The sequence below is a fragment of the Hylobates moloch genome, unplaced genomic scaffold (genome assembly GCF_009828535.3).
Source record: "Hylobates moloch isolate HMO894 unplaced genomic scaffold, HMol_V3 SCAFFOLD_13, whole genome shotgun sequence".
NCBI lineage: Eukaryota > Metazoa > Chordata > Mammalia > Primates > Hylobatidae > Hylobates > Hylobates moloch.
This window is the reverse complement of record NW_026652288.1, coordinates 93,586,704-93,607,740: the sequence shown is the minus strand read 5'-3', so window position 1 is coordinate 93,607,740 and position 21,037 is coordinate 93,586,704. Positions and strand designations below refer to the sequence as shown.

At 44.3% G+C, this 21,037-nt stretch overlaps 1 protein-coding gene and 1 pseudogene across 3 annotated transcripts; one reads left to right on the top strand and one right to left on the bottom strand.

The window, feature by feature from the left end:
* LOC116479888 (putative elongation factor 1-alpha-like 3) overlaps positions 1-21,037 on the top strand; it is a 77,430-nt pseudogene that overhangs the window by 12,168 nt on the left and 44,225 nt on the right.
* On the bottom strand, positions 5,361-14,937 carry HTR3E (5-hydroxytryptamine receptor 3E). 3 transcript variants are annotated; one of them, XM_032171748.1, is made up of 9 exons: positions 14,405-14,937; positions 11,678-11,844; positions 10,813-10,857; positions 8,068-8,177; positions 7,405-7,574; positions 6,934-7,094; positions 6,392-6,596; positions 6,014-6,229; positions 5,361-5,892 (listed from the first exon to the last, which is right to left on the bottom strand). In XM_032171748.1, exons 1-9 carry the CDS (start codon positions 14,469-14,471, stop codon positions 5,663-5,665), a joined length of 1,371 nt encoding a protein of 456 aa, XP_032027639.1. In that variant the 5' UTR covers positions 14,472-14,937; the 3' UTR covers positions 5,361-5,662. The 3 variants fall into 3 exon arrangements, with proteins under 3 accessions (XP_032027639.1, XP_032027641.1, XP_032027637.1); XM_032171750.1 differs by lacking the exon at positions 10,813-10,857; XM_032171746.2 differs by lacking the exons at positions 10,813-10,857; positions 14,405-14,937 and having other exon boundaries at positions 7,990-8,177; positions 11,678-11,956.

Here is a 21,037-nt window from a genome sequence, read left to right as displayed (position 1 = left end):
GAAGGCAGGGGAAATCGAACGAGTATGTTCAATTATTTCCATTCCCTGCGGATGGGAGAGGATTGCTACTTGCTCCTGGATTGACCTGGGGATGGAGGCATGCCCTCCATGTGCTTCAGCAGAATAACAGTGTTTCATCACTGGTTCATATAAGCAGCCTTGCCCAGGCCTCCACAGTTAAGTTGGTTTGCTCTTCCTCGAAAGAACCTTACAGTGTGACCTATACAGGTGCTGAGAGGACACAAAATTATGAGCAGGCAACGAAAACAATGGGGCCGGGCGCAGTGGCTCACACCTGTAATCCCAGCACTTTGGGATCCCGAGGCGGGTGGATCACTGGAGGCTAAAGTTCGAGACCAGCCTGGCCAACATGGTGAATCCCTGTCTCTACTAAAAAAATACAAAATTAGCCAGGTGTGGTGGCACATGCCTGTAATCCCAGCTACTCAGGAGGGTGAGGCACGAGAATCGCTTGAACCTAGGAGGCAGAGGCTGCAGTGAACTGAGATCGTACCACTGCACTCCAGCCTGGGTGACAGATACTCTGTCTCAAAAGGAAAAAAAAAAAGCTTACTGATTGTCAATCACATATACAAAATACCTTCACAGCAACATCTAAACCAGCGTTTGACCAGACAACTGGGCACGATAGTCCAGCCAAATTGACATTTAAAATTAACCATGTCAGGCCGGGCACAGTGGCTCACACCTGTAATCCTAGCACTTAGGGAGATTGAGGCGGGTGGATCACCTGAAAGGTCAAGAGTTCGAGACCAGCCTGGCCAACATGGTGAAACCCCTTCTCTACTAAAAATACAAAAATTAGCCAAGTGTGTTGGCAGGCGCCTGTAATCCCAGCTACTCGGTTGGCTGAGGTGGGAGAATCTTTTGAACCTGGGAGAATCTTTTGAATCTTTTGAACCTCACTGGGTTGCAGTAAGCCGAGATCGTGCCACTGCACTCCAGCCTGACAGAGCAAGACTGCGTCTCAATAAATAAAATAAAATAAAATAAAATAAAATAAAATAAAATAAACCATGTCAATGACCAATATGAATATTGAGGACAAGGGCTCCTTCTGAAGTAGGATTAAGAAAAGAGAGAAGATAATTTCTAGGACATGTGATTAGAACACTGAAAAGACTTCATGAGGCTGGGCGTGGTGGCTCATGCCTATAATCCTAGCACTTTGGGAAACTGGGGCGGGTGGATCACCTGAGGTCAGCAGTTCAAGACCAGCTTGGCCAACATGGTGAAACCCCATCTCTACTAAAAATACAAAATTAGCCAGGTACGGTGACATGCACCTGTAATCCCAGCTACTTGGGAGGCTGAGGCAGGAGAATCGCTTGAACCCAGGAGGTGGAGGTTGCAGTGAGCTGAGATCACACCATTGTACTCCAGCCTGGTGACCGAGCGAGACTCCATCTCAAAAAAAAATAAAATAAAATAAAATAAAGAACTGCCTGAACAGAAAAAGAATAGATGGAAGAGAGTAAGTAGAGTGTTACTTATATCCTAGAAAAAAATTCCCCAAACATAAGAAAGATTTAAATATTCATATTGAAAAAGGTCACCGAGACACAGAAAGGATTAGTGAAAACGCACATTTAGACATAACCTAGTGAAATTCAAGGGTCTGTAATCGCCAGTGGGGTCACCTTGCCTGCTGCCTAGACAGAGCCAACTTATCAAGACAGGGAAATTGCAATAGAGGAAGAGTAATTCATGCAGAGCCTGCTGTGCGGGACACTGGAATTTTATCAGCCTCCCTGAGCATTCGGGGATCAGAGTTTTTAAGGACAACTTGGTGGGTTGGGGGAAACCAGTGAGCCGGGAGTGCTGATTGGTCAGATCAGAGATGAAATCATGGGAAGTTGAAGCTGTCCTCTCGTGCTGAGTCAGTTCCTGGGTTGGGGCCACAAGATCAGATGAGCCAGTTTATTGATCTTGGTGGCCAGCTGATTCATTAAGTGCAGGGTCTGCAAAATACCTTAAGCACTGATCTTAGGAGCAGTTTAGGGAGGGTCAGAATTTTGTAGCCTCCACCTGCATGACTCCTAAACCATAATTTCTAATCTTGTGGCTAGTTTGTTAGTCCTATGAAGGCAGTCTAGTCCCCAGGCAAGAAGGAGGTTTGTTTTGGGAAAGGGCTGTTATCATTTTTATTTTATTTTATTTTATTTATTTTTTAATTTTAATTTTTTTTAAATTTTTGTCTATTTATTTATTTTTGAGATGGAGTCTCCCTCTGTTGCCCAGGCTGGAGTGCAGTGGTGCAATCTTGGCTCACTGCAACCTCTGCCTCCTGGGTTCAAGTGATTCTCCTGCCTCAGCCTCCCAAGTAGCTGAGACTACAGGTATGTGCCACCATGCCCTGCTAGTTTTTGTATTTTTAGTACAGATGGAGTTTCACCATATTGGCCAGGCTGGTCTATTATTTTTATTTTTATACAGGCATGAAACACTGTGCCCGGACCATACTGTACCTTTTGATATTTGTACCTTATATGTATAGTACTCTTGCAAAAATGAATCAAGAATTAATGAAAGAGATGTGCAAAAATATACTAGGCAGAAGCAAGATTTGCAACACTATCCTACAAATGGAACTCATGTTCAAAACACATTGAACAGAACAAATAGTGACAATATATGAGGATAAAATCAGGCACAATTCAAGAAGATATAATAACCATACACTTTTATGCATCAAATAACATAGCTGTCAAGCATATAAAAGGAAAACTACAAGTACCCAGAGAACATGGTTAAAATACTTTTGAACTTTAACAGACCATGTAAACAAAAATAAGCTATGATATAGAGGATTTGAATAATGTAATAAATAAGCTCTATTTAGTAGATGCATATATAGAGAATATATGCTTTTTAAAAAAAAGACAGAACACCTAAGAACACAAATATATACTTTTTAAATGTCCTGAAACAAAGCTTGTTACAGAACCAATCATGCATTCAGCCAGAGAAAAAGCTTTTTTTTTTTTTTTTTTTTTTGAGACAAAGTCTCCCTCTGTCTTCCAGGCTGGAGTACAGTGGTGTGATCTTGGCTCACTGCAACCTCCACCTCCCGGGTTCAAGTGATTCTTCTGCCTCAGCCTCCCGAGTAGCTGGGACTACAGGCATGCACCATCACGCCCAGCTAATTTTTGTATTTTTAGTAGAGACGGGGTTTCACCATATTGGTCTGGCTGGTCTCGAACTCCTGATCTCGTGATCCACCCGCCTTGGCTTCCCAAAGTGCTGGGATTACAGGCATGAGCCACCGTGCCCGGCCAAGAAAGCTTTATAAATCCAAAAAGGTTTAAATTTATACACCATGCTCTCTGATCATAAACCAAGAAACTAGAAATTAACAATGAAAAGATAACAATAACAAAAATCCCTTATCCATGGATATGAAGACACATTCTCCCAAATAGCCTTTATTTCTATTTTTATTTTTTTTGAGACAGGGTCTTGCTTTGTCGCTCAGGCTGGAGTGCAGTGGAACAATCAGAACTCACTGTAGCCTTGATCTCCCGGACTCAAGCAATCCTCCCACTGCAGCCTCCTGCACAGTGGGACTACAGGCGTGTGCCATACATGCCTGGCTAATTTTTTTTTTTTTTTTGTAGAGATGGGGTCTCACTATGTTGCCGAGGCTGGTCTTGAACTCCTGAGCTCACACAATCCTCCCACCTCATCCTCCCAAGGTATTGGGATTATAGGCATAAGCCATTGCATCTGGCCCCAAATAGCCTTTATATCAGAGAGAATTAAAACAAATTATGAATTGTCTACAAAGTAATGAAGAGGAGATCACCTTATTCTAAAACCTATGGGATACAGCTTAAGCTGTTCTGAGTAAAATCAATAGAAAGACTGAGAACACTTTAATGGAGAATTCAACTTGGAAAACCAGAAAAAGAATAACATGAAACATAATAAATTAGGAGAGTGCTAAAATGAGATCAGTACAAGATAATGGAAAAGATAAATCAAAAGAATCTACTAGTAAGAAAATATGTCTGAAAACACCTAAGAGAATTAAAACTTCTCAAACCTAACAGTTGTCACTTCAGTCTTGGGAGAGAGGATCATTCCTGATGACATCGAAGCTTCATCACAATCAAAGAGTCAAAGAAATTTACAGGTTCTGTTTGAAAACTATCAGTTCTGGTTAGTTTTCTTTCTTTTTTCTTTTCTTTCTTTTTAATGGAGTTTCACTCTTGTTGCCCAGGCTGGAGTGCAATGGTGCGATCTTGGCTCACTGCAACATCTGCCTCCCGGGTTCAAGAGATTCTCCTGCCTCAGCCTCCCGAGTAGCTGGTATTACAAGCACACACCACCACACCCAGCTAATTTTGTATTTTTGGTAGAGATGTGGTTTCTCCATGTTGGTCAGGCTGGTCTCCAACTCCTGACCTCAGGTGATCCACCCGCCTTGGCCTCCCAAAGTGCTGGGATTACAGGTGTGAGCCACCACGCCCAGCCTCTTTCTTTCTTTCTTTCTTTTGATAGAGTCTCACTCTGTCACCCAGGCTGAAGTGTAGTGGCAGGATCTTGGCTCACTGCAACCTCCGCCTCCCGGGCTCAAGCGATTCTCCTGCCTCAGCCTCCTGTGTAGCTGGGATTACAGGCGTGCGCCACCACCTCTGACTAGTTTTTGTATTTTTGGTAGAAACAAGGTTTCACCATGTTGGCCAGGCTGTTCTCCAACTCCTGACCTCAAGTGATCCACCCCCCTCGGCCTCCCAAAGTGCTGAGATTACAGGCATGTGCCACTGCTGCCCAGCCAAGTTTCTTGTATTTATTTATTTATGTATTTATTTTTATTTTTACTTTTTTTGAGACTAAGTTTCACTCTTGTCGTCCAGGCTGGGGTGCAGTGGTGCGATCTCCACTCACTGCAACCTCCACCTCCAGGGTTCAAGCGATTCTCCTGCCTCAGGCTCCCAAGTAGCCAGGATTACAGGCGTGCATCACCACGCCTGGATAATTAATTAATATTTATTTATTTATTTATTTTGAGATGGAGTTTTGCTCTTGCTGCCTAGGCTGGAGTGCAGTGGCGCAATCTTGGCTCACTGTAACCTCCGCCTCCTGAGTTCAAGCAATTCTCCTGCTTCAGCCTCTGGAGTAGCTGGGATTACATGCACCCACCACCACGCCCTGCTAATTTTTTGTATTTTTTGTAGAGATGAGGTTTCTCCATGTTGGCCAGGCTGGTCTCTAATGCCTGACCTCAGGTGATCCGCCTGCCTTGGCCTCCCAAAGTGCTGGGATTGTAGGCATGAGCCACCACGCCCGGGTGGTTAGTTAAGTTTCTACCTTACGACCTGACAAAGAACCAGAAATCTCTGCAGAATGATTTATTGGGCAAGTCAGCAGACAGAAGAGGTATAGTCTGCTATGCAGATGACGTAAGGGGGACCTAGAACCATATGGTAGGACTGAAGGAAGCCAACAAAATGCAGGAACAGGGAGAAATGTCTGGGATTGGAATTGATCAGCAGGACTGGATTGGGATACATGGAATACAGCAGAGACTCAGTCATCTTTGGGGATATGATAGTTGGTACTCAGGAAACAGGGGAGACCTGGCCAGTCCCTGGAGGCAAGAGAAGCTCCAGACTGAAGTTCGCAGGTGAGCACCTGCCTAGGTGTTCCAGAGGCATATGATGGTGACGATGGAGGAGGCCATGAAGAGCAGGTAGAGGCGGAAGAGCAGGGTATCCATCACGTGGCTGAACTGCACCCACAGCTCCACCGAGTGCTGCTTCTGGGCCTCGTGTTCCCGCTGGGCCCTTGTCCATTCTGAACCCCCTGTCAGCTCTGCCTCCCCAGGGCCTGGCATCTGCCCTGCTGATACCTCTGGCTCCTTCACACCTACAGAAAGACAGAGACTCAGCCATGGGCTGCAAATGTCACCGGTGGAGGGAGGGAGACAGGGAAGGAGGCAGGAGCAGAGAAGTGGAGGTAGGGGAAGAGGAAGTGTGACTTCCCTCACCAGGCAGGTGGGTGGGGGTGAGACCCAGGCCCTTATTTCCCTTCTGGGGCGCAGTGGGACAGCATCTCCCTGGGCTGGTGCAGTGCAGCAGCAGACAGTGGAGCCACCGAGGCAGGGGTGGGGGCTGGGTGGTGGCCACGTGCAGCAGATGGGTGATGAAGATGGTCTCCAGCAGGCTGCCCACCATCAGGGACAGGCACAGGGCGAAGTAGACACCTGGAGGGAAGGGGGGCCTGGTGAGGGCCAGAGGCACCACCTAGAATTTCTTTCTTCTCTTCCAATCCCACCCTGGCAGGCATATGGCCTCTTTTTTCCAGTATACCTCCCTTCCTGAGTTAGTTCCCACCCTTCTCTTCCAAAAGGTGGGAGGAGCCATACCGATGAGGGGGGTGCCACAGGTGGGGAGCAAGTCACTCATCATGAGCAGGAAGACGTTGTAGCCCAGCAGGAGCGTTATCTTGAATGGGACACGATTCCCACTTTTCACTGGCAGGTAGAAGCTGAGGGCATCGATGGTAACCAGAAAGCCACTAGGCACAAGAAGGTTTATGACATAGAGGCTGGGCCTGCGCCTGATGGCCACCTGGTAGGGTAGGAGAGGGCGGTAAGTAGTTATGGGGTCAGAGGAACCCTCAAATCCAGGAAAAGCAGTGATAGTTTCTGTCTCTGCCTTTTTCTTTGGCCTGATAGCACCCTGGGATCTGGAGCTGTGTGGAATGCAGCTTTAGAATCTGATATAGAACCGGCGAAGAGACAGTTAGGCCAGAGCTCTGAGCTTTAGGATGGAGAATGAGGCTGGGAAGCCAGGAGAGAGGGTAACATTGGGAGACCCTGAAACTTGGGAGATACACATTTGATGGACATTCTAGGCAAGGGTAAAAGTGTGGGAGGAAGGAAAGAGCAAGAGCCTCCAAGCTCACATAGAACACGATCTGATCATACAAGTTGCCTCCCCTGGACAACTTTGCGGTGGCCTTGCTGATGCCCAGGAGCTCCCATTCTCCATGGGTCTGAAGGATGTTCCGGGATGCATCTGTTATTTCCCACACTTCTTTCTCCATGTCCAGCAACATGCTGTCCACTGAAAATAAGAACCATCTGAATCATTTTTTAAGGATATAGTTTCCTGGTGGCTCAACTGCACTCTTTTTCCATCCTTTCTTTCAATAAATATTTTCGAGTGCCTCCCACATGCCAGGAAACTTGCCAGGAGCTTGGGATGGTAAGGAACAAGACAGACTTGGGTTCTGCCTTTATGGAAAATATTTTAGCATCCATAGAGCCTTATTCTTCTCCCCACCCATACTCCTTGGTCACCATTTACTCATAGTTTCTTTATATTTGTTGGTTGCTCTCATTCACCCCATCCCTGAGACCCCACTGCAACTTACCTGTGTAGAGGAATGAGCTGAAGGTGAGTGTGCAGTTCTGCTGGTCAAAGGGGAAGTAGAAGATGTCCAGGTTGCAGATACTGTCCACCTTCATGGGTTTCTTATACCTGATGCGACCTTCATTACTTACATATGCTGTGAGGTCTTTTGGGGTCTTATCCACATCCATGCTGGAGGAGAGATAAGGCAAGAGGCAGGTGCTGCAGTTTCTCTCTCTCTCTCTCTTTTTTTTTTTTTTTTGAGACAGGATCTTGCTCTGTCACCCAGGCTGGAGTAGAGTGGCGTGCTCTCAGCTCACTGCAACTTCCGTGTCCTGGGCTCAAATGATCCTCCTGCCTCAGCCTCAGCCTCCCGAGTAGCTGGGACTACAGGTGCACCACCAGGACTGGCTAATTTTTTTTTTTTTTTATTTTAAGAGGTGAGGTTTCACCATGTTGCCCAGGCTGGTCTCAAACTCCTGAACTGAAGTGATCCACCCACCTTGGCCTCCCAAAGTGCTGGGATTACAGGCATTAGCCACTGCGCCTGGCTCAGTTTCTCTTCTTATCTCTCTGGTTGTTTCTTAGCCATCTAAAGACCACTTACAGTGGCCCCAATGGTAAACTGTGATCTCTGTGGCTACCAGGAGGTGGGACTTCCCTCTGACCAGCCCTTGATACGCACAGTTCAATGATGAAAATGTCTGGGAGCCACAGGTTCTTGGCGGCCATACTCATCTTCGTGATGCCCTCACACTCCTCTGGGTTCCAGCTGATAAATGGGTTATCCCAAACCTAGAGCCCAGGTGGAGGAGAGGTGAGTGTCCTGCCTTTGAATTTCTTCTTTAAAAAAAAAGTTACGAAATACTTCAAGCATCTAGAAAAATATATAAAATGCTATGACAAACATCTAGGTATTTACAACCCAACTTTGTGGCATTAATATTTTATTAAATTTACTTGTTTTTCAAGAAATGAGAATTATAGATAAAATCGAACCTGCCTGGGACCATTCTTCATAAATTTTGATCAGCCAGCTCTGGTGGTCTGGGAACCACACTTTGAGACTGAGGTTAGGTGATTGTATTATCTTTCTCCAGCTCTTTCCTTCCTTTCCTCCAAGCAGGCTTTTCTTTTTTTCTTTTCTTTTTCTTTCCTTTTTTTTTTTTGAGATGGAGTCTCGCTCTGTCACCCAGGCTGGAATGCAGTGGCGTGATCTTGGCTCACTGCAACCTCCGCCTCCCGGGTTCAAGCGATTCTCCTGCCTCAGCCTCCTGAGTAGCTGGGATTACAGGTGTGTGCCACCACTTGGATAATTTTTTTTTTTTTTTTTTTTGAGACGGAGTCTTGCAGTGTTGCCTGGGCTGGAGTGCAGTGGCACGATCTCGGCTCACTGCAACCTCTGCCTCCCGGGTTCAGGCCATTCTCCTGCCTGAGCCTCCCGAGTAGCTGGGACTACAGGCGCCCGCCACCACGCCTGGCTAATTTTTTGTATTTTTAGTAGAGACGGGGTTTCACCGTGTTAGCCAGGATGGTCTTGATCTCCTGACCTCATGATCCACCCGCCTCAGCCTTCCAAAGTGCTAGGATTACAGGCGTGAACCACTGCGCCCAGCCACCACCCGTCTGATTTTTTAATATTTTTGGTAGAGATGGAGTTTCATCATGTTGGCCAGGCTGGTCTCGGACTCCTGACCTCAAGTGATCCGCCTGCCTAGGCCTCCCAGAGAGCTGGGATTATAGGCGTGAACCACCAAGCCCAGCCATCAAGCAGGCTTTTCAAGTTGGAAATTCAGTTCATTTACTTTTATTTCCCCCCATCCTCCCACACACCTTGTTTTCTTATCAATGCAATTAAGATATAAATTCTCCACTGGGTTATGCTTTGACTACATTCCACAGATTTTCATATGTATAATTTTCATTTCTAATTACTTCATAATTTCTACTTAATTGCTTTATTTTCTCTTTTGCCTCAAATATTTAGAAGTTTAATTTTAAATTCCCAAGAAACAAGGTTTTCTTTTTTTTTTCTGTGATGCAGTCTCACTCTGTAGCCAAAGCTGGAGTGCAGTGGTGCGATCTCAGCCAACTGCAACCTCTGTCTCCCCAGCTCAAGCGATTCTTGTGCCTCAGCCTCCTGAGTAGCTGGGACTACAGGCATGTGTCACCACGCCTGGCTAATTTTTTGTATTTTAGTAGAGACGGTGTTTCACCATGTTGCCCAGGGTGGTCTTGAACTCCTGAGTTCAGGCTATCCACCAGCCTCGGCCTCCCAAAGTGCTGGGATTACAGGTGTGAGCCACTGTGCCCAGCCTTTTTTTTTTTTTTTTAATTACATTTTAAGTTTTAGGGTACATGTGCACAACATGCAGGTTAGTTACATATGTATACATGTGCCATGTTGGTGTGCTGCACCCATTAACTCATCATTTAACATTAGGTATATCTCCTAATACTATCCCTCCCCCCTCCCCCCACCCCACAACAGGCCCTGGTGTGTGATAGGGTCTCACTCTGTTGCCCAGGCTACAGTGCAGTGGCACAATTATGGCTGACTGCAGCCTTGACATCCCGGGCTCAAGTGATCCTCCCATCTCAGGCTCCCCAGTAGCTGGGACTACAGACGTGAAACACCATACCGAGCTAATTTTTGTATTTTTCTGTATTTTTTTTAGAGACAAGGTTTTGCCGTGTTGCCCAGGCTGGCCTCAAACTCCTGGGCTCAAGCAATCCACCCACCTTGGCCTCCCAAAGTGCTGGGATTACAGGCATGTGCCACTCTGCCTGGCGTTGATACCTTTTTGTGGTTAAAAATGTGGTCAGTTTTGGGGAATACTCTATGTGTGTGACAAAAAGTTATGTATGGTCGTTGATACAAAGTTTGACATGTTTATTAGACTAAGCTTCTTAATTGTGCTGTGAAAATCACTATATATTTACTCCTTTTCTACTAGATTTTTGTTTTGTTTTGTTTTGTTTTTGAGATAGAGTCTCACTTTGTTGCTCAGTCTGGAGTGCAGTGGCGCGATCTCGGCTCACTGCAACCTCCACTTCCCAGGTTCATGTGATTTTCCTGCTTCAGCCTTCCAAGTAGCTGGGATTACAGGCGCTCACCACCATGCCCAGCTAATTTTTGTATTTTCAGTAGAGATGGGGTTTCAGCATGTTGGCCAGGTTGGTCTCAAACTCCTGATCTCAAGTGATCTGCCCACCTTGGCCTCCCAAAGCGTTGGGATTACAGGCGTGCCTAGCCTCTCCTTGATTTTGAAAGCAGTGTATTAAAGCCCCTCACCATTATGGTCGATTTTTCAATTTCTCCTTCATGTGTTTCAAACCAATGTTAGGGACATAACTCATAATTATTATATCTTTGTTTAAAATCCTTTTTGACTGTAACTGTAGGGGGAGAATAAAGTGTTGTCCATACCATTTCCAGCCACAGGAACGATGACAAGAGGTGCATCTGTTCATTCTGCCAAAAGAATTTCCTATTTCCATCATGTTGCCAGTAAGAAGTCTGTTCATCTCCCCCACTTCCCATGCTTGTTTACCAACTCCCAAGGTATATAAAGGGGATATGTGATCAAGGACAAAAGCTCTATCAAAACAGATGTGTTAGGCTATGGACAGGAGAGTTCACAGCAGGGCGGGAGTAAAGTAGTCCTTCTCAACCCTCGCTGTATATGAGAACAACTCGAGAAGCTTAAAAATATCGATCTGGCCGGGTGCGGTGGCTCATGCCTGTAATCCCAGCACTTTGGGAGGCTGCAACAGGCAGATCACTTGAGGTCAGGAGTTTGAGACCAGCTTGGCCAACATGGTGAAACTCCATCTCTACTAAAAATACAAAAATTAGCCGGGCGTTGTGACGCATGCCTGAAATCTGAGGCAGATTTCAGGAGAGGCTGAGGCAGGAGAATCACTTGAGCCCAGGAGGTGGAGGTTGCAGCGAGCCAAGATTGTGCCATTGCACTCCAGCCTGGGCAACAGAGTGAGACTCCATCTCAAAAAAACAAAAACGAGGCTTGGGTTTCATCCAATCAAAACCTCTGGAATTAGAACCTGGTCACTGGTATATAGCCAGAGTGAGAAGAAAAGATTCTCTTCCATGTGCTGTTATACCTCACCCTGCTGCACTGGACAGAACTTCTTTGAGATCCCCATGGCAGGCAAATGCCATCCAGCAGTGGTGGAGGAAGCAGAAATGTGGATAAGGGCTTTGGGGGGCCACCTTGCCAGGGGCTGGAAAAAGGTTAAGGACACCAAGGAGGGCTAGAGGGGTCAGCACTCACCACATCTAGGATGGCAGACATCGTGAAGGAGATGTTGACTTGGGTGGGGACGCTGATGTTGGTGGCCGGACGGAAGGGCTTTCTATTAAACATTGAATTCAGAGCAGTGGGATCTGCCCCGTGCTGGCCAAACCCTGAGCAATTGATGGTGAAAGTAACGCCCCTTCCTGTAGTGGACATCGAATGTGTGAGATGAAGGAGAGCAACCCTGTGCTGCATATATGAGAGGGGCCCCAAGGCAGGGCCTGGAATCGCCAGTGATAAAATGAAAGCAAACATTTGTTGAGCATTGGCTATGTGTCAGGTATATTCTAAGCCCTTTAAAAATGGATTACCTTATTTAATCCTCCCAATCCCCTATCAGGTAGATACTGCTTTACCCTCATGTAATAAACCAGGTGCTAACTAAGGTGCAGTAAGAGGAAGTAACTTCCTACAATCAGACAGCCAATAAAAGGCAGAAGCCGGACTTGTTCTGAACCCAGGTTTGTCTGCTGCTGCTTTGCTACACGTCCCCAGGGATGAGATGAAGAATGGGGAGGGGATCACCGAGAGGGGTCCAGACGCTGGGCTCTTCCTTCCGAGGCCCGGGAGGATGGGGTGAGCTGGAATGCAAATTCTGGAAGCTAATGTGGCAAAGCTGAGCTACAGCTACAGCCTCCTTTCTAATATTTCTGTCTCCATGCAAAGCATGCCCAAATCTGTATGCAAACTGAGCCTGGAATGTTGATAGTCATCCGATAGGATTACAGTCCCGGGGCCCCAGAGAGAACACACCTGTTTTCACCCTGACTGCCCCAACCTTCCTTCTTACTTGACTTTACCCAACTCTATCACCAGCGTTCTAGTTTGAGGCTTTAAAAAAGTTTTATTTTATTTTTAATGAACATACAATAATTGTGCATATTTCTTAGTTTGGGGTTTTTGGGGGTTTTTTTTGAGACAGTGACTCTGCTGCCCAGGCTAGAGTGCAGTGGCGCAATCACTGTGGCCTCAGCCTCTGGGCTTAGGGGATCTTCCCACCTCAGCCTCCCAAGTAACTGTGACTACAGGTGCTCCCCACCACACTTGGCTAATTTTTAAAAAAATTTTTTGTAGAGACGGGGGTCTCACTATATTGCCCAGGCTGGTCTCAAACCCCTGGGCTCAAGTGATTCTCCCACCTGGGCCTCCCAAAGTTCTGGAATTATAGGTGTAAGCCATCATGCCTAGCCACATAGCTATTTTTAGAAGTGTGGGTGGGTTTTTTTTTATTTCTTTTTTAAATTTTTAAATTTTTTTTAGATGGAGTCTCACTCTGTCGCCCAGGCTGGAGTGCTGTGGCGTGATCTTGGCTCACTGCAATCTCTGCCTCCCAGGTTCAACCGATTCTTCTGCCTCAGCCTCCCAAGTAACTGGGATTACAGGCACCACCACCACATCAGGCTAGTTTTTGTATTTTTAGTAGAGATGGGGTTTTACCATGTTAGCCAGGCTGGTCTTGAACTCCTGACCTCAAGTGATCCGCCTGCCTCGGTGTCTCAAAGTGCTGGGATTACAGGTGTGAGCCACCTCACCTGGCCTGTCTTACCCTCTTCTAACTAATAATTTTAAAAATTTTTCTACTGGTGAAAATTTGTTGAAGGAGCAACAACTTGGAATGAGAGAGATGGTTGATAATCCCTGTGCCAAGGACATTGAGCCTTATCCATTCCCAACGTCACAGCGCTTTCCAGGCAAATTCTTAAACCACTCTAGGAGCAGTGAATATTCAATTGTCAGCCCCTGTGTGCAAGTGCCCAGAGGAACTTTCATAACCATTTATACTGCCTAGACCAGGTGTACAATTTGTGTCTCTTCCCTGTGCTGGCATTTAAAGTCACCTCTGGTTCAGTCCTCTCCTGTGCCTCCTTATCCAAAGTCGTGGAATAATCTAAGGAGGAGAGATGGCATTTATTGGCACTCTTACCAAGTGCCAGGCACTGTGCTTCCCTCCTTCTCTTACTGAATCCTCACAACCCTGCAAGGTAGGCTCTGTTTTACAGATGAGGAAACCAGAGCTCAGAGAAGTTAAGCAGTGCATCCAAGTTTATAAAACTAGCAATGTGAGACACCAAGATTCAAAGCCAGGTCCACCTGTCTCCAAATCCCATGTTCTTGTCTCTCTACCATGCTGACTCCCTGGAAGAGAAGCACATTCTACTTTCACCCTTGACCTGCTGCCTTCTGGCACCTTAGCTAACCTAGAGCTCTTGGATCCAGTAGGTGGATGGGGAAATTATGGCTAAAGGAGATGGGCACTTTGCTACAATGGTTTGGGTTTCATACCTGTAGAGAGAAAGAATTACTCCTGTGGATAGATAGATGGATGGATATAGAAGCTAAATACAGGAGAAGACAATCGTGGATGGTTGTCTTCCATGTAGAGTACCAATGGGGAAAAGACAGACTTTTCAAGTAGTATTGGGAAACTGGATATCCATATGTGAAAGGATAAAGTTTGCAGGTGTTGAACTCTATTTTTCGAGAAGAAAAATGAAAGTGCTCTTGTGTGGCATGTAACTGGAAGGGGATTTTCCGTCTTTCAGAAAAGGAAAGTCTGTGGGCATCATGGTAATGTAGCTATGAAAGATCTCTATCCATCTTAGACAATCTCTAGGAGTTGGAAATTTGAAAAAAGTTCCTAGATGTTCTGCTAGGGAGAGGTCCTCCTTCTTCCCCCTTCCCCTATCGTTGCTCCTTTCTTACCTTGAAGCAGAAGACCGAGAAGGAGGTAGAAGGAAAATCTTTCCCCGTGGAACCAGCTTCCTTCCATCGTCTTTGTCTAAATTCTTCTCTGAACATGTACTGGGACCCAGGAATGCCCAGATTAAAGCAGCACGGGCCACACCTAGAGTCTGACTTTGAATACTAATAGCATTGGTTGACCACTGACATTTGTAACCTTCCTGGAAAGAGTGTTCTGGTTGTCTTGTTCTTGCCTGTGCTTGAGGTTCAGTCTGCTTTTAAGACTTTATCTTAGTCTTAGGTATTTCACTACAACGTAAATGGTTATAGATAGCTCATACGTGATCAACTTGCAGATCTTGGTGAGATCCCTTGGTCTGGAGACTCATCTCTTCAATTCTGGAAAATTCTCAGACATTTATAAATATTTCACTTCCTCTATTTTTCTTATTAGACATGTGTTGAATGGTTTCCTTCTATTTTACATGCCTTTTATTGCTGTCGTAACAAATCACAAACCCAGTGGCTTAAATAAACACAATTTGTTATTTTACTGTTCTGTGGGCTGGAAGTTTGAAATGGGTCTCACTGGGCTAAAATGAATGTGTCAGCAGGACCACATTCCTTCTGGAGGTTCTAGAGGAGGATCCATTTCCTTGCCTTTTCCAGATTTTTTTTTTTTTTTTTTTTGAGACAGGGTTTCACTCTGTCGACCAGGCTAGAGTGCAGCGGTGCAATCGCGACTCACTGCAGACATGACCTCCTGGGCTCAAGGGGATCTTTCTGTCTCAGCCTCCCAAGTAGCTGGGACATCACAGGTGTGAGCCACCAGGCTTGGCTTTTTTTTTTTTTAGTAGAAATGAGGTCTCACTTTGTTGCCTAGGCTGGTCTCCAACTCCTGGCCTCAGGTGATCCTCCAACCTTGATCTCCCAAAGTGCTGGGATTATAGACATAAGCCATTGCACTCACCTTTTCCAGCTTTTAGACTGCCTGTATTTCTTGGTTCATTATTTTTACTTCTCCATCTTCAAAACCAGCAACATCAGGCCAATGTTTCTCACAAGATATCTCACCTCTCTGGTTCTTATTTGTTTCTCTCTCCTTCTTCCACTTATAAGAGCCTTTGTGATTGCATTGTGTCCATTTGGACAATCCAGGATAATCTCCCCACCTCAAAGTCAGCTAATTAACAACCTGAATTCCATCTGCAACCTTAACTCCCCTTTTCCATATAATCTAAGGTTCCAGAGATTAGGATGTGGACAAATTCTGGGAGCCATTATTCTGCCTAGCATACCTCTCTTTCCTATTTTCTACCTCTTTATCTCTGTCCCTAATGATTTCTTCAGATCTAGCTTCCAGGAAAAAAATTCTCTCCTCAACTGTGTTTATTTAATTTAATTTAATTAATTTATTTTTGATGCAACTCAGTAATTTTTATTGCAACTAGAAGACAATACATTGCAGAAACTTTATGGTAGGTCTGGGGAAAAGTGTTATTTACAATAGGTGATGACATAATTTGTCTTTGGCAATATGATTACATACGAAGAATGCAAAATGCAGGTATGGATGCCTTCCATATTTTATTTTATTTTGAGACGAAGTCTCACTTGTTGCCCAGGCTAGAGTGCAGTGGCATGATCTTGGCTCACTACAGCATCCACCTCCTTGGTTTGAACTATTCTCCTGCCTCAGCCTCCTGAGTAGCTGGGACTACAGGCTTGTGCCACCACATTCAGCTAATTTTTGTATTTTTAGTAGAGACAGGGTTTCACCATGTTGGCCAGGCTGGTCTTGAACTCCTCACCTCAGCTGATCCGCCCACCTCGGCCTCCCAAAGTACTGGGATTACAGGAGTGAGCCACTGTGCCTGACCCTCAACTGTGTCTAATCTGTCCATCTAATCTGCCCACTGAGTTTTGGTTTTGTTTTTTTGTTTTTTAGAGACAGGGTTTCACTGTCTCCCACCATGCCTGGCCCTCAGCTGTGAGCCACCATGGTGGGATTACAGATGTGAGCCACCGTGCCCAGCCCTCAGCTGTGTCTAATCTGTCCATCTAATTTGTCCACTGAGTTTTGCTTTTGTTTTTTTTTTTTTTTAGAGACAGGGTCTCACTGTCTCCCAGGCTGGAGTGCAGTAGTATGATCATAGCTCACTGTAGCCTTGAACTCCTGGGCTCAAGCAATCCTGTCACCTCAGCCTCCCGTGTAGCTGGGACTACAGGTGCATGCCATCATGTGTGGCTAATTTTTTTTATTGTTTCTAGAGATAGGGCCTTGCTATGCTGCCCAGGCTGGTGTTGAACGCCTGGCTTCAAGCGATCCTCCTGCCTCAGCCTTCCAAAGCACTGGAATTACAGGCATGAGCCACTATGGCTAACCTTTTACCCATTTTTAAATCAAGTTGTTTTTTGTTGTTGAGTTTTAGGAATTCTATGTATAGTTTGGATATTAATCCCTTATCAGCTATATAATTTGCAAATGTTTTCTCCCATTTTGTGGGTTGTCTTTTTTCCTCTGTTATAGTGTCTTTTGATTCATAGATTTTTAATATTTTCATGAAGTACTATTTGTCTATTTTTTTGCCTATGCCTTTGTGTCATATCCAAGAAATCACTGCTAAATCTAATGTTGTGAAGCTTTTTCCCTATGTGTTCTTTTAGGAGTTTTATTGTTTTAGGTCTACACTTAAATCTTCTTCTTTTTTTTTTTTTTGAGATGGAGTTTCACTCTTGTTGCTCAGGCTGAGTGCAATGGCGCGATCTCGGCTCACTGCAACCTCCACCTTCTGGGTTCAAGTGATTCTCCTGCTTTAGCCTCTTGAGTAGCTGGGATTACAGGCATGTTCCACTATGCCCAGCTAATTTTGTATTTTTAATAGAGATGGGGTTTCTCCATGTTGGTCAGGCTGGTCTCAAACTCCCCACCTCAGGTGATCTGCCTGCCTCGGCCTCCCAAAGTGTTTGGATTACAGGCGTGAGCCACCACGTCTGGCCCTACACTTAAAATCTTTTATCCATTTTGAGTTAATTTTGGTATATGGTTTTAGGTAAGGGTCAAACTTTATTCTTTTGCATATGGATATCCAGTTTTCCAATACTACTACTTGAAAAGTCTGTCTTTTCCCCATTGGAACTCTTGCAAAAATAATTTGGCCATTTGTGTGAGGGTTTATTTCTGGGTTCTCTGTTCTATTCCATTGGTATACATGTCTGTCTCTTTATTTATTTATTTTTTTTTTGAGGTGTAGTTTCACTCTTGTTGCCCAGGCTGGAGTGCAATGGCGCGATCTCCACTCACCACAACCTCCGCCTCCTGGGCTCAAGCAATTGTCCTGCCTCAGCCTCCTGAGTAGCTGGGATTACAGGCATGCACCACCAAGCCTGTCTAATTTTTTGTATTTTTAGTAGAGATGGGGTTTCTCCTCGTTGGTCAGGCTGGTCTTGAACTCCCAACCTCAGGTGATCCGTCCGCCTCAGCCTCCTGTGTAGCTGGGATTACAGGTGTGAGCCACTGTGCCCGGCCTTTTTTATTTTTTTTATTTGAGACAGAGTCTCACTCTGTCGCCCAGGCTGGAGTGCAATGGCACGATCTCGGCTCACTGCAACCTGTGCCTCTTGGATTCAAGTGATTCTCCTGCCTCAGCCTCCCAACTAGCTGGGATTACAGGCGCATGCCACCAAACCCAGCTAATTATTGTGTTTTTAGTAGAGACGAGGTTTCACCATGTTGGTCAGTCTGGTCTCAAACTACTGACCTCACGTGATCTGCCTGCCTTGGCCTCCCAAAGTGCTGGGATTACAGGTGTGAGCACCGTGCCCAGCCTGTAGTATGTTTTGAAATCAGGTAGTGTGAATCTTCCAGCTTCATTTTCTTTTTAAAGATTATGTCAGGTATTCAAGGTCCTTTGACATCCCATATGAATTTTAGGATGGGTTTTTCTATTTCTGCAAAAATTGTCACTGGGATTTTGACAGGAATTGCATTGAGTCTGTTCATTGCTTTAAGTAGTATTGACAGTTTAACAATTTTGTGTCTTCCAATCCATAAACATGAGATGTGTTTCCACTTGTTTATATTTTTTAAAAATTTCTTTCAGCAATGTTTTATAGTTTTCATCATACAAGAATTTTACTCCCTTGGCTAAGTTAATTCCCAAGTATTTTTTTCCTTTTGATGCCATTGTAAATGGAATTGATTTTTGTAATTTCCTTTTCTGATCATTCGTTGTTAATGTATAGAAATGCAACTGATTTTGGTTTGTTTGCTTTGTATCCTGATACTTTGCTAAATTCATGTATTAGTTTTAATGCTACTAGTTTTTGTGAGATCTTTAGTATTTTCTACGTGTAAAATAACATTATCTGCAAACAGAGATCATTTTACTCTTTCTTTTCCAATTTGCTTGCCTTTTGTTTCTTTTTCTTGCTTACTTGCTTTGGCTAGAACTTCCAGGACTATGTGGTTTTTAGTTTGTTTTTGTTTGTGTGTTTTTAGAGATGCAGTCTTGCTCTGATATCCAGGCTGGAGTGTGGTAGTGTGATCATAGCTCACTGCAGCCCAGAAACCCTGGGCTCAAGTGATCCTCCCACCTCAGCCAGAGTAGCTGGGACTACAGGCATGTGCCACCATGTCCAGCTAATTTTTTTTTTTTTTTTGAGACAGAGTCTTGCTCTGTTGCCCAAGCTGGAGTACAGTGACACAATCTTGGCTCACTGCAACCTCTGCTTCCTGGGTTCAAGCGATTCTCGTGCCTCAGCCTCCCAAGAAGCTGGGACTACAGGCATGCACCACCATGCCTGGCTAAGTTTTGTATTTTTAGTAGAGATGGGGTTTTGCCATATCTCTACTAAAGACAGAGTTTGAGACTGGTCTCAAACTCCTGGTCTCAAGCAATCTGCCTGCCTTGGCCTCCCAAAATGTTGAGATTACAGGTGTGAGCCACTGCACCTGGCCAACTATGTTGAATAGAAGTGGTGCAATTGAGCATCTTTGCCTTGTTCTTGATTTTAGAGAAAAAGCTTTCAGACTTTCACCATGGAGTGTGATGTTTGCTGTGGGTTTTTCATATGTGGATTTTATTATATGAATTGAGGTCGTTTCCTTCTATTCCAAGTTTGTTAAGTGTTTTTGTCATGAAAGGGTGTTGAAGTTTGTCAAATGTTTTTCTGCATTAATTGAGATGATCATTTTTTTCCCTTCATTCTGTTAATGTGGTGTATTGCATTGATCAATTGTTGTATATTGAACTATCCTTGCATTCCAGGAATAAATCCCACTTGGCTATGGTATATAATTCGTTTGATATGCTACTGAATTATTTTGCTAGTATTTTATTGAGGATTTTTGCATCAATGATCATAAGGGATGGTACCTTTGTCTGGCATTGGTATCAGGGTAATACTGATCTCTTAAATGAGTTAAGAAGTTGGAACATAGTTATTTTATAATCTCTTTCAGATTGTTTTATTATATCTAGTTCTTGGTATGCTGACTGTTTTGATAACTGTCTCATTGTGGTTTGTTCCTTCATGTAATTTATACTTCTTGGTTGAAAGGATGAGAATCTATATCTTTAGATAATTTTGAGATCATCTATTATAATCTTTCAACAAATGTACAGTTGACCTTTGAACACTACTGGGGTTTAGGAACACCAACACCCTGAACAGTCAAAAATCAATGTATAAATTTTGACTCCCCTAAAACTTAACTACTAATAGCCTACTGTTGTCCAGAAGCCTTACTGATAGCATGAACAATTGATTAACACATATTTTGTATATTATATGTATTATATGCTGTACTCTTATAATAAAGTAAACTGGAGTAAAGACAATGTTATTAAGAAAATCATAAGGCAGAGAAAATATACTTACTATTAATTAAATGGAAGTAGATCATCATAAAGGTCTTCATCCTTTTCATCTTCATGTAAGTAGGCTGAGGAGAAGGGGTTGGTCTTGCTGCCTCAGGGTATCAGAGGCAGAAGAAAATCTGAACATAAGTGGATCCTTGCAGTTCAAACCCATGATGAGGAATGAGATAATTATATAGTTTCAAAGTAGCGCTCCACAAAAAAATTACCTATATGCCATACTTACTAATTAGATTTACAGTGGAGAAATCTGGCAGACATCTTTTTAACTGGGTAATAACAGTTATCATCAGTAAAGTGACAAATTGACATTGTGTACTTTCTATGATGCACTAAGAAGAACTTGGTACCACTTCTGGGGTATTCCTACTAAAGAGGCATAAGTCATGAGTAGTTAAAGAAGTAATTAGGCAAACCCAAATTGGGGAACAAAATAACTACAACATAACTAGCTATACTCTTCAAAATATCCAGATGACGAAAGACAAGAAAAGACTGAGGCAGTGTTCCGGATTGACAGACTAAAGAGATGTAACAGCTAAATGCAGTGTGTATTCCTGGATTGGGTCCTACACCTATAAGAGACATTATTGGAGGCTGGGGGTGGTAACTCACACCTGTAATCCCAGCACTTTGGAAGGCCAAGGCAGGAAGATCACTTGAGGTCAGGAATTCGAGACCAGCCTGGCCAACATGGCAAAACCCTGTTTCTACTAAAATTACAAAAATTAGCTGGGTGTGGTTGCGCACGCCTATTGTCCCAGCTACTCAA